The sequence below is a fragment of the Gekko japonicus genome, unplaced genomic scaffold (assembly GCF_001447785.1).
Source record: "Gekko japonicus isolate JY-2015 unplaced genomic scaffold, Gekko_japonicus_V1.1 scaffold116, whole genome shotgun sequence".
NCBI classification, from domain to species: Eukaryota; Metazoa; Chordata; class Lepidosauria; order Squamata; family Gekkonidae; genus Gekko; species Gekko japonicus.
The window spans coordinates 1,271,823-1,294,832 of record NW_015164669.1 but is presented as its reverse complement, the minus strand read 5'-3'; the positions used below and the strand labels follow the sequence as shown (position 1 = coordinate 1,294,832).

The following is a 23,010-nucleotide window of genomic DNA, read 5'->3' as shown; positions in this document are numbered from 1 at the left end:
CTTTTTTAGTGGAGGGTATTTACAGTGCTATGACAAAAGATGTATGAAGAGATGCTGTTTGGAGAGAGAGAGAAAAAAAACCCTGTCCTATTGTCAGCACACAAGGAACCTAATTGATCAACGTATATGGCATAAATATATAAGCAACTAAAACTGGAGTCTGGAGGGAATCTTAATATTAGTAATGGTATGAATCTATACAACCAGAAGGCCTTACCTGTGTAAAAGCTCTTTCATAAAATTGTCTTTTCCTGAGGTAGCTGAGCCATTATTCTGTTCACAGCTAGTCTGGCTGAGACTGTTTTGTGTGGGTTTGGCTATTTTCTTCCCTCTTGGAATACTATCTAAAATACTGGAATTCAGACTCTTCTTATTCAGCTCATTTTCTGCTTTGCAGTACAGTTCAGTTTTCTCTTTGTCTTTCCTTTTCTCTGATTTTGCTTGCTTACTTCCAAACCCAGAACTTTTTGCTTCTTTCTTATCCACCTTTACTTTGGAAATATCTGCTTTCCTCCCACTCAGGGCTGGGAGTTTACTTTTACGAAATCCAAACCAGTTAGCGATAGAAGGTCCTCCGCTCTTTTGCTTTGTCTCGGTGGTAGGAGATTTGCTTTGCCCTTGTCCTTTTTGCATATTTTCTTGGATGCACAGCATGACTTTCTCTTCTATTGTAGGCTGTGAAACAGATGATGTCAAAACCTTCTCAGAGGCCTCGGGCCCCTTTAAGCAGGCTTCTTGCAAAACCATCTTGCTTCCTTCATGTTTACGAAGACACGGGACACTGTCGGGATTTTTCTGAAGTGGCAGTATTTGTTCTGATGAAATACTGGTTGATGACTCCAATGCTATTTCTGCTTGTGTGACACATTTTTTGCTTACTGGTTGATGTTTAGAAATCTCACCACCCCTTTCATCATCAGCACATCTATTCTGGACATTTGTCTGAGATGGTGATTTGTTGCCCTCGTTTGTTGAAATGCTGTAAAATAAATCCTCCTTTGGAGATGTCTGAAATGGTTGTTTGCTTGGGCTACCCACCTGACTACTGCAACTACTCATGCTTCCATAAGAACCCTGTCTAGAGTAGGTGACCTGTGGTACTTTTGTTGTGTTTGAAATTGTATCTGATGCCACCGCTGATCCAGAAACAGACTTCACTTGAAACCCCTCCATGCTAGAGGTCTGCCTGGTCAAAGAATTCCCTCGTTCAGATGTATTGGTGATAATTTGTGTTCGTACCTTTCCGAGCCCCTCTGCTGAAGGAATAGGCGATTTTTCTCCTGTGTGAATACTGAAACTTTGACTACGGGCCTTTGCGCCATTCATTCCAAGAGCTGGCTTCAAGTATGTTTTATTACTAGAAGAAACAGATTTTTTAACTGGTTTGTTCTCTAAGCTATCTCCTCTGTCTGTTAAGTTGAAGGTCTCAGGTGAAACAGAAGAATCTATATCTGTGCCAAGTTCCTTAGCAGAACTTTCTTTTGTTTCAGTCTCTGCACAAGGACTCCTTAAGTCAGTATCTGCTGTATCTAAGGTGGCTTGTGACATAGATTTAGCCTGCTTGCATTTACCAGAACTTACACAGCTTTTGGAGGCAGCATTCATACTATCTTTTTCCTGCTTTCCTGGTATGGTACAGGTCTTTCTGAGGAGATGAGGAGATTTTATGAGTAATTTAAGTCCAACAGGAAGATGGGGTTTCAGTCCTTTGTCTGGCATGGTTCCAGTGCCACTGCCCTGAAAAAACAATGATAATGGGGAGTGACTAATCTGAGGAAGAGAAGGCTCACTGATCATTACTGTGTGACAATCTGATGCTACGGGGAAACTGCCTGCAATCTTATGTTTCTGAGGTGTTTCAGTGTCCTTAGACAATGACCCATTTTTCAGTAGATTTATATCTTGTGATGTGCATGCTGAGAGGACATCCTTGGAATGAAAAAGTTCTTGATTACTGCAGGGTACAATCTGGTTTGACATTTTTGGAGAACTTTTCTTTGAAGAAACTTTCGGAGTGCCTTGGGACATTCCAGGGGAGTGCTCAGACCGGCCTTTGCTTTGTGTAATTATTTCCCCCCTCTCATAAAAGTGTTTTAATTCAGTTTTGGCTGTTGCAGGGAGTTTGCTGGTTTGCATTTCACAGGTAGTGACACTATGAAAAACACTCTTTGATGTTCCTTTCAATGGTAACAACTTAACTACATTGTTTGCTGTTCCAATAGGAGAATTTAGCCCTGTCTTTCTAGGTATAGGTGGTGAATGTTGTTCACAGTTTTCTCTTATCAGCAGTAATGCTGACCTGCTGGGAGTGGGAGGGGGAGATCTAGATATCGTTTCTGCAGGAGGGAAATCACAGTTCACATCTCTAGTTGGAGGTTCTCCACAATCAATGGCCTCTATAAAAGACTGAGGCAATGGAGATTCCATGAGCTGACTCTTGGACCAATCTGATCTCCTAAGGACTTTAGAATTTTCTGGAGGGTCCAAATCTCCTTGTGAATCATAATTCCGAATTGGGCTCTGTGTCTTTTTAAATGTCAAACATTTTACAGGGGACAGGGGAGACTTCTCCCAGGTTACAGGGCAATGTGAAGAGTTTCCAGAAAAGTCTTCACTTACTGTTCCTTTTGTTTTATGTGGTGAAAACTTACTTCTGCTGGGTATTTTAGTTAACTTGTGTTTTTGATTAATATCTGCTTGTATACAAGAAGAACTGGCCTTGGAAGAAATACTGCTAACTGGAATTACTAGCTTTTTCTGTGGAATAATCTGAAACATGGGTCTCTCAAAATGTACAAGAGATTCATTGCTGTAGGTGGTAGGAACAACTGCATGTTCATTTTCTGTGTTATACTGGTGAATTTCTCTCTCAGTTTCATTGCCAGGCATTTGCAGAATGCTGCACTTCTGAGCATCAGTTCTTTTCTCCAAATTCGCTATTCCCTGAGGTAAACATTCAGTGTATTCTCTGTTTGGCCCAGTGTATGGGTGGTTTATTGACAGTTCATTTCTAGTTACAGTGACAACTCCAGTTTGATGCGAGCTGAATTCAATTGGCTTTCCGTCTTCAGCATCAAAAATAACAGTAACACATTCTTCCGAGGAAGTCTTCTTTATAACTTTTTGTTGCTTAATGAAACTGCATGCCTTGGGCCTAATGTCTGAGGGAGGGGGTACCTGTTTTTTTTCTTTTTTAGAAGATACTAGCTGGGAATTTTCTGTCTTTACCAGCCCATCGGCGTTCTCTGCATGCTTGACAACAAAGGGAATTAATGACAAATCTGATGGGCTTTTCTCATCACTACTTTCTATATGTAATTCATCCAAGATTTCATTGTCATCAGTATCTGAGAGGTGTAAATTAAGGTCTCTCCAGCCCACATTAGCAAGACTTTTATCTATCTCTAACACAGGCAGCTCCACGTTTGTGCATGATTTTGCCTCTGACTGAAATTCATTGACAAAACTAGTCAGTTTTTCAGGCCTTTCCTTTGAATTAAAACAAGAGCCTCTTTCTGGTAAATGTCTTCTATCAGGCTCCCAACTAAATAGGCTGTCAGAAACACTGTGAGTTAATTTATTACAGTAGTGCCTACAGTCTTTGCTTGGTACTTCATACAGCAGTGCTAAAGAGGAAGACTCGTCATCGGCGTCCTCATGCGAATCTGAATCATATGTGAAGGTTTTCTGGTGGTCCATGCAAATGGTGTCCATTTCCTCTGGCATGCAATTTGCCTCTTCTTTATGACTGCTCCACTTAATTCCAGGGGAATAGATTCCTTCATTAGAATCCATGCAATCTTTGTATCCCCATTTGGATATGACGGAAGGTGGCTCAAGAAATACTTTTTGCTTTTGTAGCTTCTTCAGCCCTTCCAAAATATGATTTTCCTTGATTCGGGTTGGAGGTAGATCTTCAGCAGGACTAGAAAGGTTGCTGGGGAGCGAGGAACCAATGCTTATTCTTTTATCCCAATTGACTGATGACTAATTTTATGAAAAGACAGAAAAAATTTGATTACCACCACATAATTAACAAACACATATAAGAAATTTTAAGTAGATATAAAATAACTTCTTCGTGGATAAAAATATACATTTTCACCGCAATGTTAAAGAAAGGTCATTTTTTATCCTTTTCTCCAATATTTGTCAAATGGGCTGTACCAGCTTTATATCTCCTTCACAAAAATGTTTCCCGGGGGTGGGGGTTGTTTTCTTCTTACCAATGAAGAATTGTGTCGTACCGTAAATAGACAGTTTGATATTTTAGAGCCCAAGAAGCCTAATCGCCACATTGCTATCCAGATTAATCAAAGAAATCTGTCCTTTTATGTTTTATGGTATGCCAGGATTTCAACCTGCTTGATTAGAACACCTTAATTCTGTTTGCATGATTGGCTACTGAGCATATCATGTAAAAAGAAGAAACACATTGGAAAAACTGTTTACCTTTGCTAATTGCATAAATCCAAGACTTCATACTTAAGATACGTAAACTACAAAGGTGTATATGGCGAGCAAAGATAACAGAAAAGCAATGAATTTGAGCAAAAGAAACAGAAAAGGATTTTGGGGGCGTTGCTGAGGCGGAGGGAATGAGGTGTGCTTCCTTCATTACACCTCTGGCCGTAAAACTCCATAAAAATGCTACTTATATTGAAATCTTAGAAGACCTATGGTTAGATTCATATTTTCTTTAGGTACATCCTAAAATAAATATAGGACTTTACTTACTTATATAAAAAACAACTAGAACTGTTGTAAGAGTATAACTCTCTTGTCTTTCACCAATGCTGTCATTTGCCTAGCTAACCCAACAGCCGCCATCAGAAGTGCTGTGATGAGAAGTACAGCTGTAGAGCCATTGTAGAATTCTGCTACTGGTGGAGACAGAGTTAGGAACAGAAATGTGGCAATGCAGTAAAATACAATCAGTTAAACAACTATTTTTTTTGTCTCTGTTCTGTACATCAAAAGTGAAGTTGTATAGAGTGTTCTTCTCGTATGAAATTTTGTGCTGTGATATGTACGGACCAGTAGCCGTCAACTTTGAAAATGAGCAGAGGTCCATCAGTGGTTATTAGCCACAAGGTATAGATAGGGACTCTGGAGCAAGTGATGCTCTGTCTTCTTGGTGCTTGGGGGGGTCAACAGTGGGAGGGCTTCTAATGTCCTGGCCCCACTGGTGGACTTCCTGATGGCACTGGTATTTCTGGCCACTGTGTGATACAGAGTGTTGGGCTGGATGGGCCTTTGGCCTGATCCAACATTGGCGTCTCTTATGTTCTTATGTTTGGATAGATCTTTGGAATTCTTCAAACTTTCGTTCCCCTATAGCGGCTGTTGAACTCCAAATATTACAAATTATGACCTGCTGGTATACGACCCCCCAACTGATTTCTCATCTGTGCCCTACCAAATATCCTTTATGCTGGAAAGGTTGTCAACAAAGGGGCACATTTGCCCACTGTTGATGTAGATGTGCCAAAATATAATCTTTCTGGGACACAGTTTTAAATTGCATCAAACAGATAACGGGGATATCTTTTCCATTCACTCCTGAAGCAATCTTCCTAGATCATTGGCCAGAGTCCTTAGTTATAAAACATATTAAACCAACCATAGACGCCCTACTTTTTGCAGCAAGAACTGCAATTGCATCATGTTGGTGCGACGCACACCCCCCAAATCTGGAACTCTGGTTCAATAAACTTTGGGATCAATACCTTATGGATAACATCACCCACAAACTCAATTTGTCTCTAACTAAACAGGTGAAATCTAACTATGAGAACAAATGGTCCCCTACACTTGACTTCCTAGCACAAGATGGATTCATATCCTCTGGATGGTTGCAGTTACAGCAGTGGTCATGAAGCCTTAATCTTAATCCTGGCACTAGTCTTTTTATGTGATCCTGGGTGGCACTTTTTATTCTTGTACTCTCCATAATCCCCCTTCTTACATGCACCTTCAACACTTGTATATCTGCATATGGCTCAAAAGATGATACTCACCCTTGGTTTTACCTTTTGAGTGGTCTGATTTTCTTGTACAACAGCATACACTATGCGAAATACTATTACCTTTAAGGTCTGTTTGCCTAACTTTCTGATTGGTTGGGAACTCGGGTTTTCTATGTTTCAACTTTGTATGGGCTCTCATCATACACATATTGTTATTGCTTACTGTTAGAATTGTCTGTTCTTATTATCCAGTTAAAAGGTTAAGAGTTCTAAAAAAAACCCCCAAACCACTGGCGATTATGGGTTGGATCCAAAGGACTAAGAGTTCTGTCCACTTATGGAGTTCCGTTTGCAGGAATGATCCTTCCCATCTCCTTCTTCTGCAGCCTTTGCATGCCACTTAGAAAGCTGCTCTTGAGATTTGGCAGACCTTCAGAAACAGCACTGAAAGCAGTGCAGGGGAAGGGGCTGCATCTTGCGTCTATATAAACTGCAGAACTGCCCATGTGCTCTTGAACAAGCTTCCTGCTTGCACAAGGGGATCTTTTGCTTTAACCCTAAATTGAGAAACAGCTTTTCTTTACTTTGAGCAGCTGTCAAGTGGAAAGCACTGGAGTGCTTTATTGTTGTCCAAAATATGGTAGGATCCCAGTACCAAATGTTCCAGACCTTATCTTTCTCTTTTCTTCACCAGTTCTGTGGTCAAACTATTAAGCAATGCATGCAGAAGAGATACAGTTCCGAAACTGTAACCTACGCAACTGATCATTTTCTTGGCAAAAGACTGACCATACCTTTTTATTGCACATCCTTCCATCATTCCAAGTGCAGGAGGAACCGCTGGAATATTCACTGCAGGCACTTGACAGAGAGAGTTCACTGCTGCTGCAGCTGCTTCGAGGATAAACTCGGTTGGGCCCTGTCAGATTTAATTGACTCTGGCATTTCAGGGCAGGCACTCCAGATCTCATATTCTGCTGGCCATCCTAAACAATGAGAAGAAAGGAAACTATTTTAAGGAATTAAGAAACAAAAGTACTGAGAGCATCTTCATATTCAGCCAAACAAACAGAGCCCGCCTTTCCCACTCATGCAGATACAAATCCAGTGTAATTGACGAATTAATATTAAAACTACAATGCTCATATTTCTCCCTCGTCAAAAGATTTAAATATCTAACCACTTTCCAGTTATCGCCTTCTCTTTCTTTTTAAAAATTATGCACACCAAGCTGGCCTTTCGGTGACAGCCCGTGTGAAATATGTTGTGTTTATTAGCAATGTGCTCCAGAAAGATACTGAAAACAAAGTTAAACCGGTACAAGAACATCTTGACAACTGCATTATATCTCCACAATGTAACAGATGAGGCCCTACAAAGTGGACAAGGTAAATTAATTTAGTGTCCCAACCAGAATGTCTGTGGAGAATGGAATCTCTCCATTACAGTCTAATTTTGGTTTCCTATCTAGTACAAAGCTTTGTCTAAGAAATTCTCTGATGCAGGGCCATCCATCTTGGTGTCACCATCTGACGGATAAAGCCTCCCGCTTATGCTATTTATTGACACTTTATGGCTGCCTTTAGTACTTGTGTAGTTATCGGGCTTCTCCAAATGCAATCTCAGCTGCTGTGACTAAATGCCAGTTTTGAGGGGAAGAATATTGGAGAACAGTGAGTGGTGCTTTAGTTAAAATATTAAACCTTTGCAGGAAGTGCAGAAGGGCTTAATTCCTTTCCAGGTTAATATTCTGTTTTAAGTAGACCAGACATTTCTGAAACGTTCAGAGTTGGCATGCATATGTTTCTATGAAACACTTTTGTCTAATAAAGAGAAACCTGACACAAGTTGTCAATAAGGTTATATTTACTTTCATTGTTCCAGTGCATTTCATTTATCTCAAAACCAGTGCTCATAAACAGTAAACAAGCATTGCAGAGTTTTGATACAGTTTAATGTAGGTGGGTGTTTATACTTTTCTATCCCATTAAGATCCTAACAGCTCTTATCCAGAGCCTTTAACACAATCAATTGAACACATGCAGCTCTCCTGAAAGCAAGTTTTCTCTATTCTCTACAAGAGAAAAGCTCCATAGGAAGAATGTTCACTTTCCCATGAAAGGAATGAGAAAGTCCTTACAAGTAGCAAAGCTCCAGAAAGCCACCAAAGGGTCCCCCAGGCAAACATTTCCTCTGCCCCCTCCATATTATCCAGATCCCATCCAGTAATATTCTGAAAATAAATCACATGACTTGCATAACTCTATGGGTTCCCAGGATGACTTTTCTTGGTATCTCCTGGTAAGCAAATGAAATTTCTGTGTACATTATCTGTGCCACAAACATAAGGGGCTAAGTGGATGGATGAATGAACCTCACAGCCTCAAAGACCAGGCTTTTTATTGTTGCATACAGGAAGGAAACGCTAAGACTGTCCTTTGAATTGCAGATATGGGCCTCAAATTGCAGGTATCAGACTGGTGTATATAAATACACTATGGATCCACAAGGGTTAAACTGACACTAAATATTATGAAAATACAAAATTTATTCAGGTGTACACATTTTAAAACTTAGATACATTAAAAATATACCATTCAGACATAAAAAACTTTTCAACATTCATACATAGATGGGTTAGTGCTGTGCAACTGAACCAAACGCGTTTCAGCCCCTCAAAGGGCCTTCCTCAGTGGTCACAATTCCAATTACAAATTTGACATACATTCAAAAAATCTTTTTACATAAGATGTTAAATACATATACAGTGTAAGGCCAGATGTTGTTTCCTAAATACTTCTGTATTTGTTTATTATTATTCTATAAGATGGGCCTCCAGTCTAGTCAATTAAAGTCTACCAATAATTCTGGTAGCACAAACTTGCGTGAGTTGAATGTATGTCACTCCATACAGACCAGAATTTGTACAGGATGGAGTGACATACATTCAACTCACGCAAGTTTGTGCTAGCCTACCAGAATTATTGGTGGACTTTAATTGGCTAGACTGGAGGCCCATCTTATAGAATAATAATAAACAAATACAGAAGTATTTAGGAAACAACATCTGGCCTTACACTGTATATGTATTTAACATCTTATGTAAAAAAATTTTTTGAATGTATGTCAAATTTGTAATTGGAATTGTGACCACTGAGGAAGGCCCTTTGAGGGGCCGAAACGCATTTGCTTCAGTTGCACAGCACTAACCCATCTATGTATGAATGTTGAAAAGTTTTTTATGTCTGAATTGTATATTTTTAATGTATCTAAGTTATAAAATGTGTACACCTGAAAAATTTTTGTATTTTCATAATATTTAGTATCAGCTTAACCCTTGTGGATCCATAGCAACTTTTTGGGTTGAGTTTTCTCCCCCCCCTTTTTTTCCTTCCCCCTTTCCTTCCTTTTTGTTAGTATATAAATACACATCAGGGTCAAGAAGAAGAGATGGTTGACAGATTGAAAACAGACAACAATGATTGCTGCAGGAACTTGTTTCAGGTCAATACCCCGTTCGCGGGGAGGGCGGGGTATAAATACAATTAAATAAATAAAAAAAAATAGGATAATACGACAATAGCCGAAGAAACCTGAGCCCCTTGGCCCAAGACTGAAGGTATCACAACATTTTTGAATAGCTGATCTGGCATTAGTTATACACACAACCTCAGTGTTATCACTTAGTGAGTCAGTATTTTTTTTTATATAAACTCTCCAAAAAGGAGAGAATTTTATTGCTTTTCATATAGAAAAGAGGGAGGGTATATAGTGGGATCAAGAAAAGATTGAGTGATGTTTTTATTAGTATGTTAATCTGTTAGTAGTATTGAAAAAAAATCTTCTTTGGCTTCTTCAGTGAGTTGTCAATCTTCTTTCATCATACCAATCATGTACACTGTCCATGTTAATGTATTAGGTAAAGGTAAAGGTTCCCTTGCTCGAAAGCCAGTCGAATCCGACTCTAGGGTTGCGGTGCTCATCTCCGTTTCAAAGCCAAAGAGCCAGCGCTGTCCGAAGACGTTTCCGTGGTCATGTGGCCAGCATGACTAAACACCAAGGTGCATGGAACGCTGTTACCTTCCCACCGAAGTGGTCCCTATTTATCTACTTGCAATTTCTTGCTTTCGAACTGCTAGGTTGGCAGGAGCTGGAACTAGAGACGGGAGCTCACTCCGTCATGCGGCACACTCGGGTCTTGAACTGCTGAACTACTGACCTTCCACAGCCTGCAGTTCAGCGCCTTAACCACTTGAGCTACTGCAGCTCCTGTTAATGTATTAGTAGTGTCCCAATGGTGCACTGTTAGTAAAATCTTTTCAAGCGCTTTTCCGAACCCATCTTCCATTTCGGGGCTGGCTTCTTTTAGCATCCGGATACAAGAAGGATCTTCCCCCGCTTTCTCCTCTCCGGCTTTTCGTCTCCTCCTCCGGGTCACTGTTCTTGTCACTGTTTACAAACTGCAAGTGCCGCAATCCTTACTCTGGCGTACCTCTTCGAAAAGTCCTGAGCTTTGAGAATGGATTTACTCTTTTTCTGTCTTTCGACTTTAAATTTAAACACTGCCATTCTCTTAGCTAGACCCTTTCCCACCTCCGTTGTTTTTCTAAAAGCACTTTCCTGGCTTGTCACAGTTCAATTCACTTTTTACATTTCCCAGCGAGGATCACAGTCATTCACAGTCCAGTTAGTTAACAGCCGACTCTAACAAAAGAGCGCCCGCCCGGAAGCTCCTCCCTTCTTGTTCGCTGGTTTCTCCGTCCAGCTCCGACATCTTGATTTGTGTTTACATTTATCAAAGTTCGTGCAGCGCATTCAAAAAATAAATTCTTAGTGAGTCAGTATTGACCCTGTCTTCTACTGACTCCCATGTTTGGAAAATCCTACCTTGGGTCTATGTGTGGAGCAGTAATAAATACAGCAATCAGCAGGCATAATTAGAGATGGGCTTCCTTTCATGGTCTTGACATCAGATCTCTGAAGCTCAGCGAGGTCAGCCATGGTTAGTAATTGGATGGACGACCACCAAGAATGTCCAGGGTTGCTATGCAGAGGCAGGCAATGGCAAACAACCTCTGAACATCTGTTGCCTTGAAAACCCTAAGGGGTCACCATAAATTGGCTGCGACTTTATGGTACTTCAAATACACAAATCAATCTATGATTCCTAAAATGGCAATAGCTTCTTTTTCTTGGAGCCTAATTCCAAATCTTGGAATAAGTTCACAAATTCCTCTGCCTCAATGCCCCTCTCAAAATGCTTCCTCCATTCCCACTCCAGAACTCAGTGAGTGGATAGGGAGCAACTCTTTCCTGTACTCCATCCTGGTGCCTGACATTTTGGCAGTGTCCCAATATGCTGGGTAAACCAGGGTATAAGAAACCTTTCCCAGGATGTGCCTACTGCATTGGACACAGTACCAAGGGGAGAAGAAAAAGGAAATAGAGGGAGAAAGAGAGAAAAAAGACTTACTGTCCTCCATCCATCAACTGTCTGTTTAGCTAGCCAGATAGCACCATTAGCATCAGCCCACTGAGGGACAACCATCACTGATGGCCAGGTAAACTGGATTTTGGGAGAATTGGAGGGAGGGAGGGAAAAGAAAAAGAAGTAAGAGGGAGGAAGAGGATTCCTTTTCAGCTTGAAGGGAGAATCTGAACTTAGGGCTATATTACAAGCCATTCAAACTTTTATTCTGAGTCGAGCCCAAGCAAACATTGATAGCATCTCTAGTCATCACCCACACTTCATAATGAAGTCCTGAAGAAAGTCTGCCAGCAACATCAATACCTGAACTGATGAACCCTGTGGCACTGATTCTGCTGTCCCTATTCCAGGTTCCCTTCAGATTTACAACCTGTGAACATCAGGTTCTGGATAGGCATCCCTACCCCATATATGCCTTTGTGTATTTCCTCTATAAATAAAATGACTCAGTCAAGAAAATTTAGAAACAAGGGACTGCCTAAACATTACAGTCTCTCCTGCAAAGTCCTGTGGACGGGATGGAATAACCATTTAAAAAGGTAGGAGAAAAGTGGGATAAAAATAATCACATGTGTAGAGTTTGGACTGTACCACTTACAGCTGCAGGTTGCCTGTTCTGGCCTGGAGTCATGCACAAACCATGGTTCACTGGTTCAGATGAAACGAACACCATGAAAGGAAGGGGGGAGGAATCAAAGTATGCAATGAGAGAAGGAGTTATCTAAGGCTGTCCAAATAACAACAAACCATGGTTTGGTGTTGCATCTGAAGTAGCATTAATGTTGGCACTGAAAGCCTATCGCTTCACATTTATTAAAGTTAAGTTGCAGCCCTATGCACCCAGATGTTGAAACAGAGACCAGCTTCTCAGCCAGAGTGCCAAATGTCTTCTTTAAAAACAGGTTTAGATTCTCAAGAAGCCATATACAGAACACCTCAAGTTCAAGCCTTTGTGTAAGATGATACCTACATAATGTGAACAGCCCTGAAGAGAACCCCAGCTCCTGTAAATCCCATTCCACACATTTGGTTAGCAGGGTACATTTTTGTACATTTTAAAATAAAAAATAGAGCATCTAGATGAACAACTAAGCAAGAAAAGGTAATATGCAATTGTTGGAAATAGGTGAGGAACACCGCATCTATTTTCCATCCAACAGTGGATTTCTTCCTGAAATGCAGATTTTAAATGGCCTTGGTAGTTCTTTTATAATGTGGTTGAATTTCCCCCCTAACAGCATCCTAATGGTTTCTTTAAATTTCCTTTAAAAGATATCCAAGATTACCCTTGTGGTGCATTAATTACATACATTTAACATGTTCATTGATTTATTAATTTGCATGTCATGACTGGATTTTCCCCCCTAATCATGGGTTTTAAACCATCAGCTTTAATAAAATCAGAGTACAAAAGCTGGCTAGAAGATTATAGTTTAAACATATAATTGTTAGTAGGAAGGAAAGACAATTGTCTGAATCAAACTATTGCTATGCTAAAAATTGCAAAGTTACAATAATCTAACCTGAAGGCTAAATTACAGATTGCATGGCAAGTCATTAACATCCTTCTGAACCTCTGAAACAATGGCTGTTTTTTACTTAGATAGCAAATTACATTTTTGTTGACTCTCTTACAACTTAACATAAAAGGTACAGAAGGGCTTTTTTGTTCCTGTTTGCTTTATTTTTATCATTATATAACTTCTTTGTTTTTTCAGAACTACATTATGCTTTTTCAATGAAACATGAAAGCCATACTAGTTAAGGTTCTGCCAAATAAGCACAAAGCTAAGCCCATCTGAAAAGGAAATTTTTTTTGCAGAGCCCATGAATTTTTAAAAGTTCATACATAATATATCATAAAACTAGGATGAATAATATGGTGCACTGGCTTTAATAAAAAGCTCCTTGACCATTTCTCAGAAAGTTTGAGATGTAATCAATACCCAAAAAAGGTGTCTTGGGGACACTGCCAAGATTTATGCCTTTTTGCAAAGAGTGGCACTTTTTTACTTCCTATATCAGCCAGGGACAAGATAGTGAACTTCAGGAAAGAGAAGAAAATATTGTTATCTCTCCTTCCACTACCTTTCAGTTCAAGGGTGAGCTTTATTGGTTGTCCCATTAAATCATACTTCATGGAGAGATAAGACTGTACTAAATGAAGAAATCAAATACAAGGAAAACTCACATGAACCTGAACATCAGCACTTCGCGATGGTATCAAACTTCTGTTCGTTTCTTCCTCGGAAAGGAAATCCCCAGGTGACAGATCTAAGATGCGTGAATGAAGTTTCTGGGGGTGGGAGAAAATAATGGAATGACCAAAGCATAAACATTTGACAAGTATGCAGAAGATCAGCAAGTTTGAAAAACCCAACCACTGCAGATAAATTGCAAGGGAGAAAAAGGATCCCTAAGGTAAAATAATTTTTGTCCTAATTTCTCTGTTTATTGAGTCCAGGGCTTGCAGCATAAAGAGGAGCTGATTATTCAGGAAAGAGCAAGGGCAGTTTTTCCAGCATATGATAGTTTATCACTGATTTCTGCTTTAGATACAATGATGACAAATTAATAGAAGTACAAATGCTTCTGTCTACAGATTGGCACTGATGCTTAACATAAGAAAAAAAAAGATATTAACACTTAGTATACCATCAACTTTGTTTTTACTTAGCACTTATTACAGCCTTCATAATTAAAAAAACCAAGTCTGAACAGCATTGATCTTGCAAAGCGCCCCCTCCCCCTGCACACATTGTAACTCAAAGTCATTAATGTCATCTGTTAGGAACAATTAATGTGAATAGAAAATAATTGCATCAGGGAGGTAGGGACTCGAAGGATTCTGTGCATTAATATTCACGTGCTGTTGAATTGCATACTCAGTCCTTTCAGTTTTGATTGGAAGGAATGCTAAACTGGTGCCATTTCCCCCATATTTATTTGTAAACTTATTATCAAGACTTTACGTGAGTGTTAAACCTGGTGTATTTTAATTGTAAATACAATAACTCACAATTTATGTAAACACAGCTCTTCGAAGGATAACTTCAAAAGATCCTAAACCAGGCAATATATGCCATCTAACAGGTCATATGAGGGCTGCATATAATCTGACTTTAGTAACTGAGTAAACATTCTGTGTGGAGAAAATCTCAATTGTGCAGTCTGAATAAATCATGCAAACTAAGCACATTTGCATACCTTGCTCATTTTGTATAATTTATTTTGCTTATCCTGGTCATGAGACATAGGCAAAGAGATAAGTGAGGCAATGAAGCACCACTTTAGTAACAGTGAATCTTTTACAAGGCATATTCCATATACCTTGAAGCCTAACCTTGCTAACCTGAAGGGCTAAAAACTTGCTTTTTAAAACAAGACTCAGGAAACTGTTTGGTGCCCAAATACCACCACAATCTGTGGCTTTTCTGAATATTTATTCATTTGTCAAACTTATTTATTTATTTGTCAAACTTATACCCCGCCCTCCCCGCGATATGTGTAATCAGCAAAAACACACAGCCCTGCATACAATTCACCCCCAAATACTAAATAAAAAGTTAAAGGTTAGGGGTGTGCAATTTTTCTCTCTTGGTATTTTTCGGTTCGGGTCTATTGGACCCAAAACTTTTTGGATCCCAATATCAGTAAAGTATTCAGATCTGGGAATTTTGGAAATCCCCATTTTTTTCAGGTCCAATAGACCCAAACCAAAAAACACTGAGGGGTAAAAAAGCAGTGGCAAAGTCACTAAAAACAGCTGAGAGGTGGGTCAGCTGGGGCTCTTTTGTGTGGTCCCTTTAAACTGGACTGCCCAACAGAGCCCACCAAGCAGCCGACCCTGCAAGGAGAAATCTCCCAGCAGGCCCTAACACAGCCCACACAGCAGCCTGGTTTAGCGAGGAGAACTCTCCCAGCAGGCCTAACAGAGCCCACACAGCAGCCAATCCTATGGGAAGATTCCTCCCCGCAGGCTCTGCTGGGCAGCCTGGTTTTGCCAGTAATTCCTGAATATATCTGGGATTTTTTTTTTGATTTTCCTGAAAAATCCTGGATACATTTGGGAAGTCAACATATACCCCAAAAATACAGATAAGGTGGTTTGGGGTATATTTCTGGTTTGGGTAAATGTGAATGCACACCCCTAATACTCAATTGTCTTCAAAACACAACCAGTTAAAAACTCACAATAAAACAGAACTATCAAGGATGTGATCCATTGAGATAATTTCCTTGCACATCCACTAGCTGATGGAGAACGACCATGTCAGTCACAATGGCAGCAAGACTGCCTCATCTCCAAACCACCTATTGCTCCAAGACTGTGTGCCAGGAACCTCAGTGAGCACTGTCTCAATAAATCATTGCCAAGGTTTTCATTGCAACAGGAAGGAAGCCAAGGACTGTCACTATGCTGTAACACAAATCTGGACTCCTCAAGTACAGCACTGAAGATACTCTAGAAGGGCAGTATTATTACCATAGCAATATTTTACAGGAGTTCACATTGGTTCAGTTTCTATTAGTTGTTCTTTTAACTGATATCACCCTGCTTCAGTCAAATGCTAAGAAGTTCTAACCATATTTTCCTTAATGCACCATTGCATAAATATAAATGCCCTGGGAATTTTTCATTCAATATGCTTTTCACTGTGGTGTACTTAGATTTAATAATACCCATTCTCTAGTGATTTGGTAGACACTAAACTCACACATGCAACCTTTTTAGCACACATTCGATCATGGATCATATTACATATGTATCTCTGATGGTATGGTGAAACCTGCTTTAACATATGTGATCACTATTCCTGATCTGTTCTATGAGTCAAATGGCATACAGGTGTTTTTGTTTTATAATGCTAATGCATGGGGCTATCTGTGGTGAAGAGTCCCTCCATCTTTCTTTCTTTCTTTCTTTCTTTCTTTCTTTCTTTCTTTCTTTCTTTCTTTCTTTCTTTCTTTCTTTCTTTCTTTCTTTTCCTTCCTTCCTTCCTTCCTTCCTTACTTCCTTCCTTCCTTCCTTCCTTCCTTCCTCCCTTCCCTTCCCTTCCCTTCCCTTCCCTTTCCTACAGAGCACAAGTATCAGAAAATTTGCTTCATCAAAACACAGTCCCTGCTGTTCCTAATATTTCTGCTGTTTCTTTATAAGACATATACACTATTTCCCCACCTTTGCTTTCCCCCATTTTTGGGAGCTTCTGCACTGGGTCAGGGGGAAATGCAAGGGAATATACTTCAATACTTCGCCTCCAAAACTCAGAAAATAATGTTCTGTTTAGTCACAGGTTCTAGAATCTGAACATAATTTCCATCAGTCTCCCCTATCATCATCTCCAAAGATCTGTTCTATGATGTCAATGCATATGGCCTAGTTCCTTATTTTGCAAATCAACAGAACTACAGAAAGGTCACAGTGAGAAATAGGACTGGACCATTAATTTAAAAACACACACCACTATTCATACTGAATCCATACTGAAAATGGATTTAGGAATAAAAAACAGACTGAACAGACTATTGCATTTGTTGAATTTGGGTCCACTTGTGCTTCAGAGTTTATCCTGGCCTTCTGAAGGAACTTCTTTGTAAAAAATCTTTTTGCAAATTTCAGATCATAACAATACTGGTACAGATCCCTCCATGCCTACAGTTTATAAAGGTACGGAAGACAAAAAGTCAATGGAGACATCATGACTTGTGGTAACAAGAATGAATAAGGGGAAACCATGAGAACAGATAAGGTGAAAGGTGCTTTGAGAGCAGGAAGCTTGAAAACAGGACATGATGTTGAGCTGTTCTAGTCACAGGAGCAGCCATACAGAAAGCCAGAATATTTAAGCAGAAGAAAAGATTATGAAGTTGAAGAGCAGAGGCATTGCAAGAGGTTGTTATTTTTACACTGCAAAAAATATTTTGGGATGGGAAAATATTTTAATGTATGCTTTCTTCATTTTTCCCAAAAACAATATGTACTTTTTTCTGTTAAAGAAATATAAGAACATAAGGAGAGTCCAGCAGGATCAGACCAATGGTTCATCTAGACCAGCATCCTGTCTCACACAGTGGCCAACCAGTTCCTCTGGACAGCCAACAACAGGACATAGAGGCTGAGGCCTTCCCCCGATGTTGCTTCCTGGCTCTGAGATTCAGAGGCTTAGTACCCATTGATAGACTTATCCTCCATTAATCTATCTAATTCCTTTTGAAACCTGTTTATTCTGGTGGCCATCACTACATCTTCTGGCAGCAAATTCCACATTTTAATCACTCTGAGTAAAGTAGTATTTCCCTTTTTTCTGTCCTGAACCTAATGCCCATCAGCTTCATTGGATACCCTCAAGTTCTAGCATTTTGGGAGAGGGAGAAAATTTATCTTTGTCAATTCTCTTCACCCTATGAATAATTTATAAACTTCTATCATGTTCCCCCTTAGTTGGATCAGCTGGATTTTCCAAGTCAGTCTCAAGGGTAGGCCAGCATAGAGCAAGTTACAATAATCCAATCTCAAGGTGACTGTTGCATGGATTACCATGACTAGGTCAGAGTGTGACAGGAAAGGAGCTAGTTGTCGGACTTGGCGAAGATGAAAAAATGTCAGCCAAGAAAAGTGCAAGACTTGGGCCTCCATTGATAAGGAGACATCTAAAGTCACACTCAGACTCTTGCCAGATGGCACTGGTATCAATGGCGCCTCATCAAGAGCTGGAAGTCTAGACACCAATCCTGAGGGCCCACCCCCCAGCCACAGAACCTCTGTCGTCGTCAGCTTCAGCTTCAGTCTGCTCTTTTTAAACCATTCCACCATGGCCTCAAATCCCTCAGCCAGATTTTGTGGGGCGGCAGCCGGCTGGCCATCCAATAGCAGATACAGCTGGGTGACATCGGCATACTGATGACACCCAAGCCTGAAACTCCTAGCCAGCTGGGTGAGGGGGCTAACAGGCTGAACAACTGGAGGCATTTTCCAACTATTTATATATGCCAACTGCACACAACTTTTCAATACTGTTCACATTAAATACAATTATATTAATTGGCCAGTCACTTCTTTTTAAAAATAAAATGGCACCACCAGTTTAATTTAATTTACAAAGAAGGGGAATGCTTCACCTGACATATTCTGAAGTAAAACCTTCATGTCTCTCTCCAAAGTGTGCAAGCAACAGGACATCATATCCTTTGGCATATGAATTACCCAGGAGAAACTATATTACTCAGACAAAACATATTGTGAGTAACTTCAGTCTAGAACACAGATAAGCCAAGCAAAAGGTAGTGACAGGTGTCTTTCCTAGACTCTTTGTCTCTGATTTTTTGAATAGTTTCTATTCAAATAATTTCCTGTAGTTGTTGTTCAGTCGCACAGTCGAGTCCAACTCTTCGTGACCCCATGGACCTGTACCTGCTATATTTTTATCTTCTTAGCAATTCCTTAAAAGGCAGCTACCATTGTGGAATACTATGAAAATATGGACATATCTGTTCTGTACCTAAACCCAAGGGGAAATAAGCCTAGGGGACATAAGGGAAGGAAGGCATGTATTTGTAGATAAACTGGAAATTTCAAAGAGACCACTGGTATCCCTTAAAAGAATTAACATAACTCCTTTTAAGATAGCAATAACTACTACCCTATATGGTATACTAAACAAGTACTGTATGATCAGGAGTCTGTCTCTTTAAAAACGTAGCACAGTATGTATCTGTAACACACACCTTGAAATCTATGGATGGTGTGCAATATAATTCTAAGACAATATAGACAACCTCTTTTTGTGGTCTAGAGGATGGTTTTCTAGGCAGCTGATGCAGTTCTGCTTGTTACCTTTGGTCAACATGCCATGTTAGTATTCACAACATGGAAGCATGATTAGAGATTGCTCCCACAGTTTGGTTCAAATGTTTTCAACTTAGCATCATATCGAGCTGTTTGCAGTTTCAGATTTTAGTGTCATGAAGTTCTCAATATGTAGAGCTGGAAGTGCTGGGCAGCATGTGATGTGCCACATCAACTCAGATGAGAAGGAAACAAGCCTCAGCAGGATTATGATGTTTCTATTTCATGGCACAGTAGCACCTGATTTGAAGCACACTTGATCTGAGAATACCAGTTGCTTACTGCCTGCATTCTACCTGTCTTGCACAAGCATTGTGTGCAGATGGAGCAAAATGCATATTTCTACAGGATGAAGTAAAAAGGTTTAGGATTTTAGAATGCATTGGGAAAGATACAGGCTTCTCATCTGTTGCTCACATGAAACTTTTTTTTAAGCCCCCGGAGGGGATTTTTTATTGATTTTTTTAACGACAAAAAACTACAACAAAAAAGGGGGTAAGGAAACTACATATATGGGAGAAAAGTAAAGTACCCACTACTAACTAAAAACGCAAGAGAGGAGACCCTCCAACTAGCTTTAAAACATCAAGTCTTCACATCGTTATTCTTTTTATGAACTGAATCAAACCCTTTCAAAAAGAAAACCTTTTACCCTCCAAGTTTACATTTAACTGCCCAATAACAGTATCCCCAATCATCCCCCAGAACCAAAGTTCTCAAAGGCACAGATCAGAGTCCTTCAGCCTTTACTTTTTCTTTTCCCTTCTCTTTCGCAGCTTATAGGGACTTTTGGGGGACACTGCCCCCTGCTCAGACAAAGAGTCCTCGCCAGATGTACCAGTTTCCAGCTCGCCACTGGACCTGCTGTCCTCTTCTTTTTTCTCATCCTCTGACCTTCCCAGCTGTTACTTTAGAAATTCTTGAGCTTTAAGATCTTTTCCTTCTTCTCTTTAATCTTAAATGTTATGCATTCTGGAAATAGCCATTTGTATCCAATTGAATTTGTTTGGAGGAAGAGCACAAGTTCTTTGTATTTGTTTCTACGTTGCCTTACTTCAAATGGAATATCCTTTAGGGTTCTAACAGCATTCTCCCCTGCCTTCAAGGGTGTTGCCGCTACTGCTTTCAGGATAGCATCCCTGACGTGCCGCTTTGAGAATCTTACTACAATTTCCCCAGGCAGATTGTTTTTCTTTATATATCCTGAATATGACCTATAGGCCACATCCATGTCGTTGAGTAGCAATTCCGCCTTTATTTCTGCTACTGGGGCGAGTAGCTCGCTCATAAGTTCTTTAAGATTCTCTCCTTTGTTCTCAGGCACCCCCTGGAAGCGCAGGACCATATTGGCCTTATCCATTTGGACTTGAAGCATTTGATCTTCTAAAGAAGTAGTTTTCTTTTCCAATTTTTGCACTTTCTTCTTCACTTTCTGTGTTGATTCAGCCATCTCCTTTGTTTTCTCAGCATCCTGCTTCATTACTTGGATCAAATCTGTTATTTGCGTTTGTTGAGTAGTAATGCTTGTTGTTACTACAGACAACTGCGTTTGTTGAGCTGTAATATTTGCTGTTACCATGGACATCTGTTCTTTGAAGTTATTCAACTGTTCCAGTAGAGGGTGCATGCACTCAGCTATAGCCTTAGCCATCTCACTGGTCATTTCTGGCTTTGGGGACTCTAGTTTCGTTTTTAAAAGTCTTTCTTTGTCTCTGTCCCTCTTCCCCGCCATCTTTTTTCCCGTTTATTTACTTTCGGGAATTTTTTGGGAAGTCTCTGAATATGCACTTGACTGCTTAGCTCAATTGGGTGAGTACTTCTGGGCAATCACATGTTTTTCTTCTGTTCCCCCCCCCCTTTGCTCAACAGTTTATGCGCATGGGAGGCATCCCCCCCTCGCTCGCTTTTCCCATTCCACGAGATAGGGTAGGGAGCATCTTTTCTTTTAAAAATCGTTTCTCAGTTGACTCACGTTCATAGTTGGTCTTCCGACCCTGCTTCTTTCATCATTTTTCATGACTGATCTCCTGTGCTTGACCTGGTTAGCTTCACTTGTACCATTCAGTCTCTTGGCTGGAAGAACCACTGGAGCGAAGGGGAGCCTCGATTCTCTGGCATTCCGCCTGCTCGCCCCCTCCTTCCGCCAGAGCACAAAGATACCCCTGGGAGATCCAGGAGGTGAGTCCGTGAGGGTGCTGCCATCAACCGGAAGTCCCACATGAAACTCTCTTTGTGGAAACCCTTTGCAATTCATCATGATGGTCCACGCTCAGAGGGTGCAAAGAGTCTTCCTTTGCTCTTTGCAAGCTAGTCAAACTTACCTTAGTCAAACTAAGGTATATTCTGTCTATTTTATTGCATTGTTCCTTTCTGGTTCTTTGAGTGGGACTCCCTTCTGGAGGAGTCCCTATTAATATCAAGCTGGCAGCCAGCAGTACAGAAAGGTCTCAGGACCCTGCGGTTTTGCTCCCTAGCCACAGAGCTCACCTGCTGACAGCTTTGCCAATGAAGAGGGATGCCTCCCCGCAGTTCCCTCATAGACAATCTGAGGGCGCAGCGAGCATTCCTGGCTGGACCAGTACAGTGGGACTCCCTTCGGGGGAAGTCTCTATTTACATCAAGCTGGTGTTACACTGCAATTTTGTAGGCTGTGTTTAGGTGTAATTCACATGGCCTCAGTCTTTAGTAGTCTTCTAATGTAATGACCACTGACTCTGCTCCAGGTCAGACAGCTGTTGAGCTTCATCAAATCTGTACTAACTAAGCCCATGTACTACATCCTACTGAAACTACATAGTCTAGTTATTTAAGCTGCCTGGATAAGAAATCTCCTGGAAATATATGCTAATTTATATGAGCTCATTAGGTTAAGAAAAAATGGTAACAGTTAAGTAATAAATAAAAAGCAGAACACCATACAACCAAGGACATAAAAGCAACCACAAATCAAGAGCAGGAATTTAAGCTAATTATCCTATGCAGACAATATGCTATTTTTACTTTCCAGTGCAACAGGTTCACCTCCTCCTGCCTTACTGAAACGGATAACATTTGGCTAATTGTTAGGATGTCATATTAACTGAGGAGAGAGGCACACAGATTAGGACAACTTTCTAGCTCTACAAAACAGAAAGTGGCATTTCAAATGTACACCATGTATGAATTTTAGAAATATCAGAAATATGGTAAAACTTACTATGAAAGTATTGGATTGGAAATACTTTGGTTAAAACCTCACTGAGTGTCAAAAGAAAGATTGGTCTTCACTTACCATGAAGCTTCCTTCTTGGTGGTCCAGGAGTGGGGCAGTCCTTGACTCCTTACTCCTGGGACTTAGCTCCTCCTCTCCGCAGGCAGGGCTGGAAAATTTTTGATCCCGGAGGGGAGGGGCTTGTCCTCTGACTTTCCAGTTGTTCACCAAGCCAACCTTCTCCCCACGACCAATAAAATCCTAAATGGACAAACACCACAAATCAAACACTCAGCCCTCACCCAGAGGGCACCGTGTGCAAACACCACACCTTTCCTTTTGTCACAACAACAACTTTATTCACAAAAATTGTGAGGAACACCATACAAACAACCTTATAGGACTACCAGAATGTCCTGCAGCATTTTTTTTTTGAGCAGCCACTGAACCAGGGTAACCAGGTCACCAGCAGCATCCCCCAATAAGTACCGGAAGCCGTTCCCTCCAAACAAGGGTG

At 40.4% G+C, this 23,010-nt stretch overlaps 1 protein-coding gene across 1 annotated transcript in view; it reads right to left on the bottom strand.

Annotated features, from left to right (window-relative positions):
• Nucleotides 1-23,010, bottom strand: part of NCKAP5 (NCK associated protein 5) — a 647,654-nt gene that overhangs the window by 93,265 nt on the left and 531,379 nt on the right. Inside the window, exons 10-13 of the mRNA XM_015409153.1 lie at nucleotides 13,649-13,753; nucleotides 6,764-6,955; nucleotides 5,375-5,377; nucleotides 218-3,987 (exon numbers count right to left, since the gene is read on the bottom strand). Coding sequence (XP_015264639.1) covers nucleotides 218-3,987; nucleotides 5,375-5,377; nucleotides 6,764-6,955; nucleotides 13,649-13,753 — 4,070 coding nt within the window. The remainder of the gene's footprint in view (nucleotides 1-217; nucleotides 3,988-5,374; nucleotides 5,378-6,763; nucleotides 6,956-13,648; nucleotides 13,754-23,010) is intronic.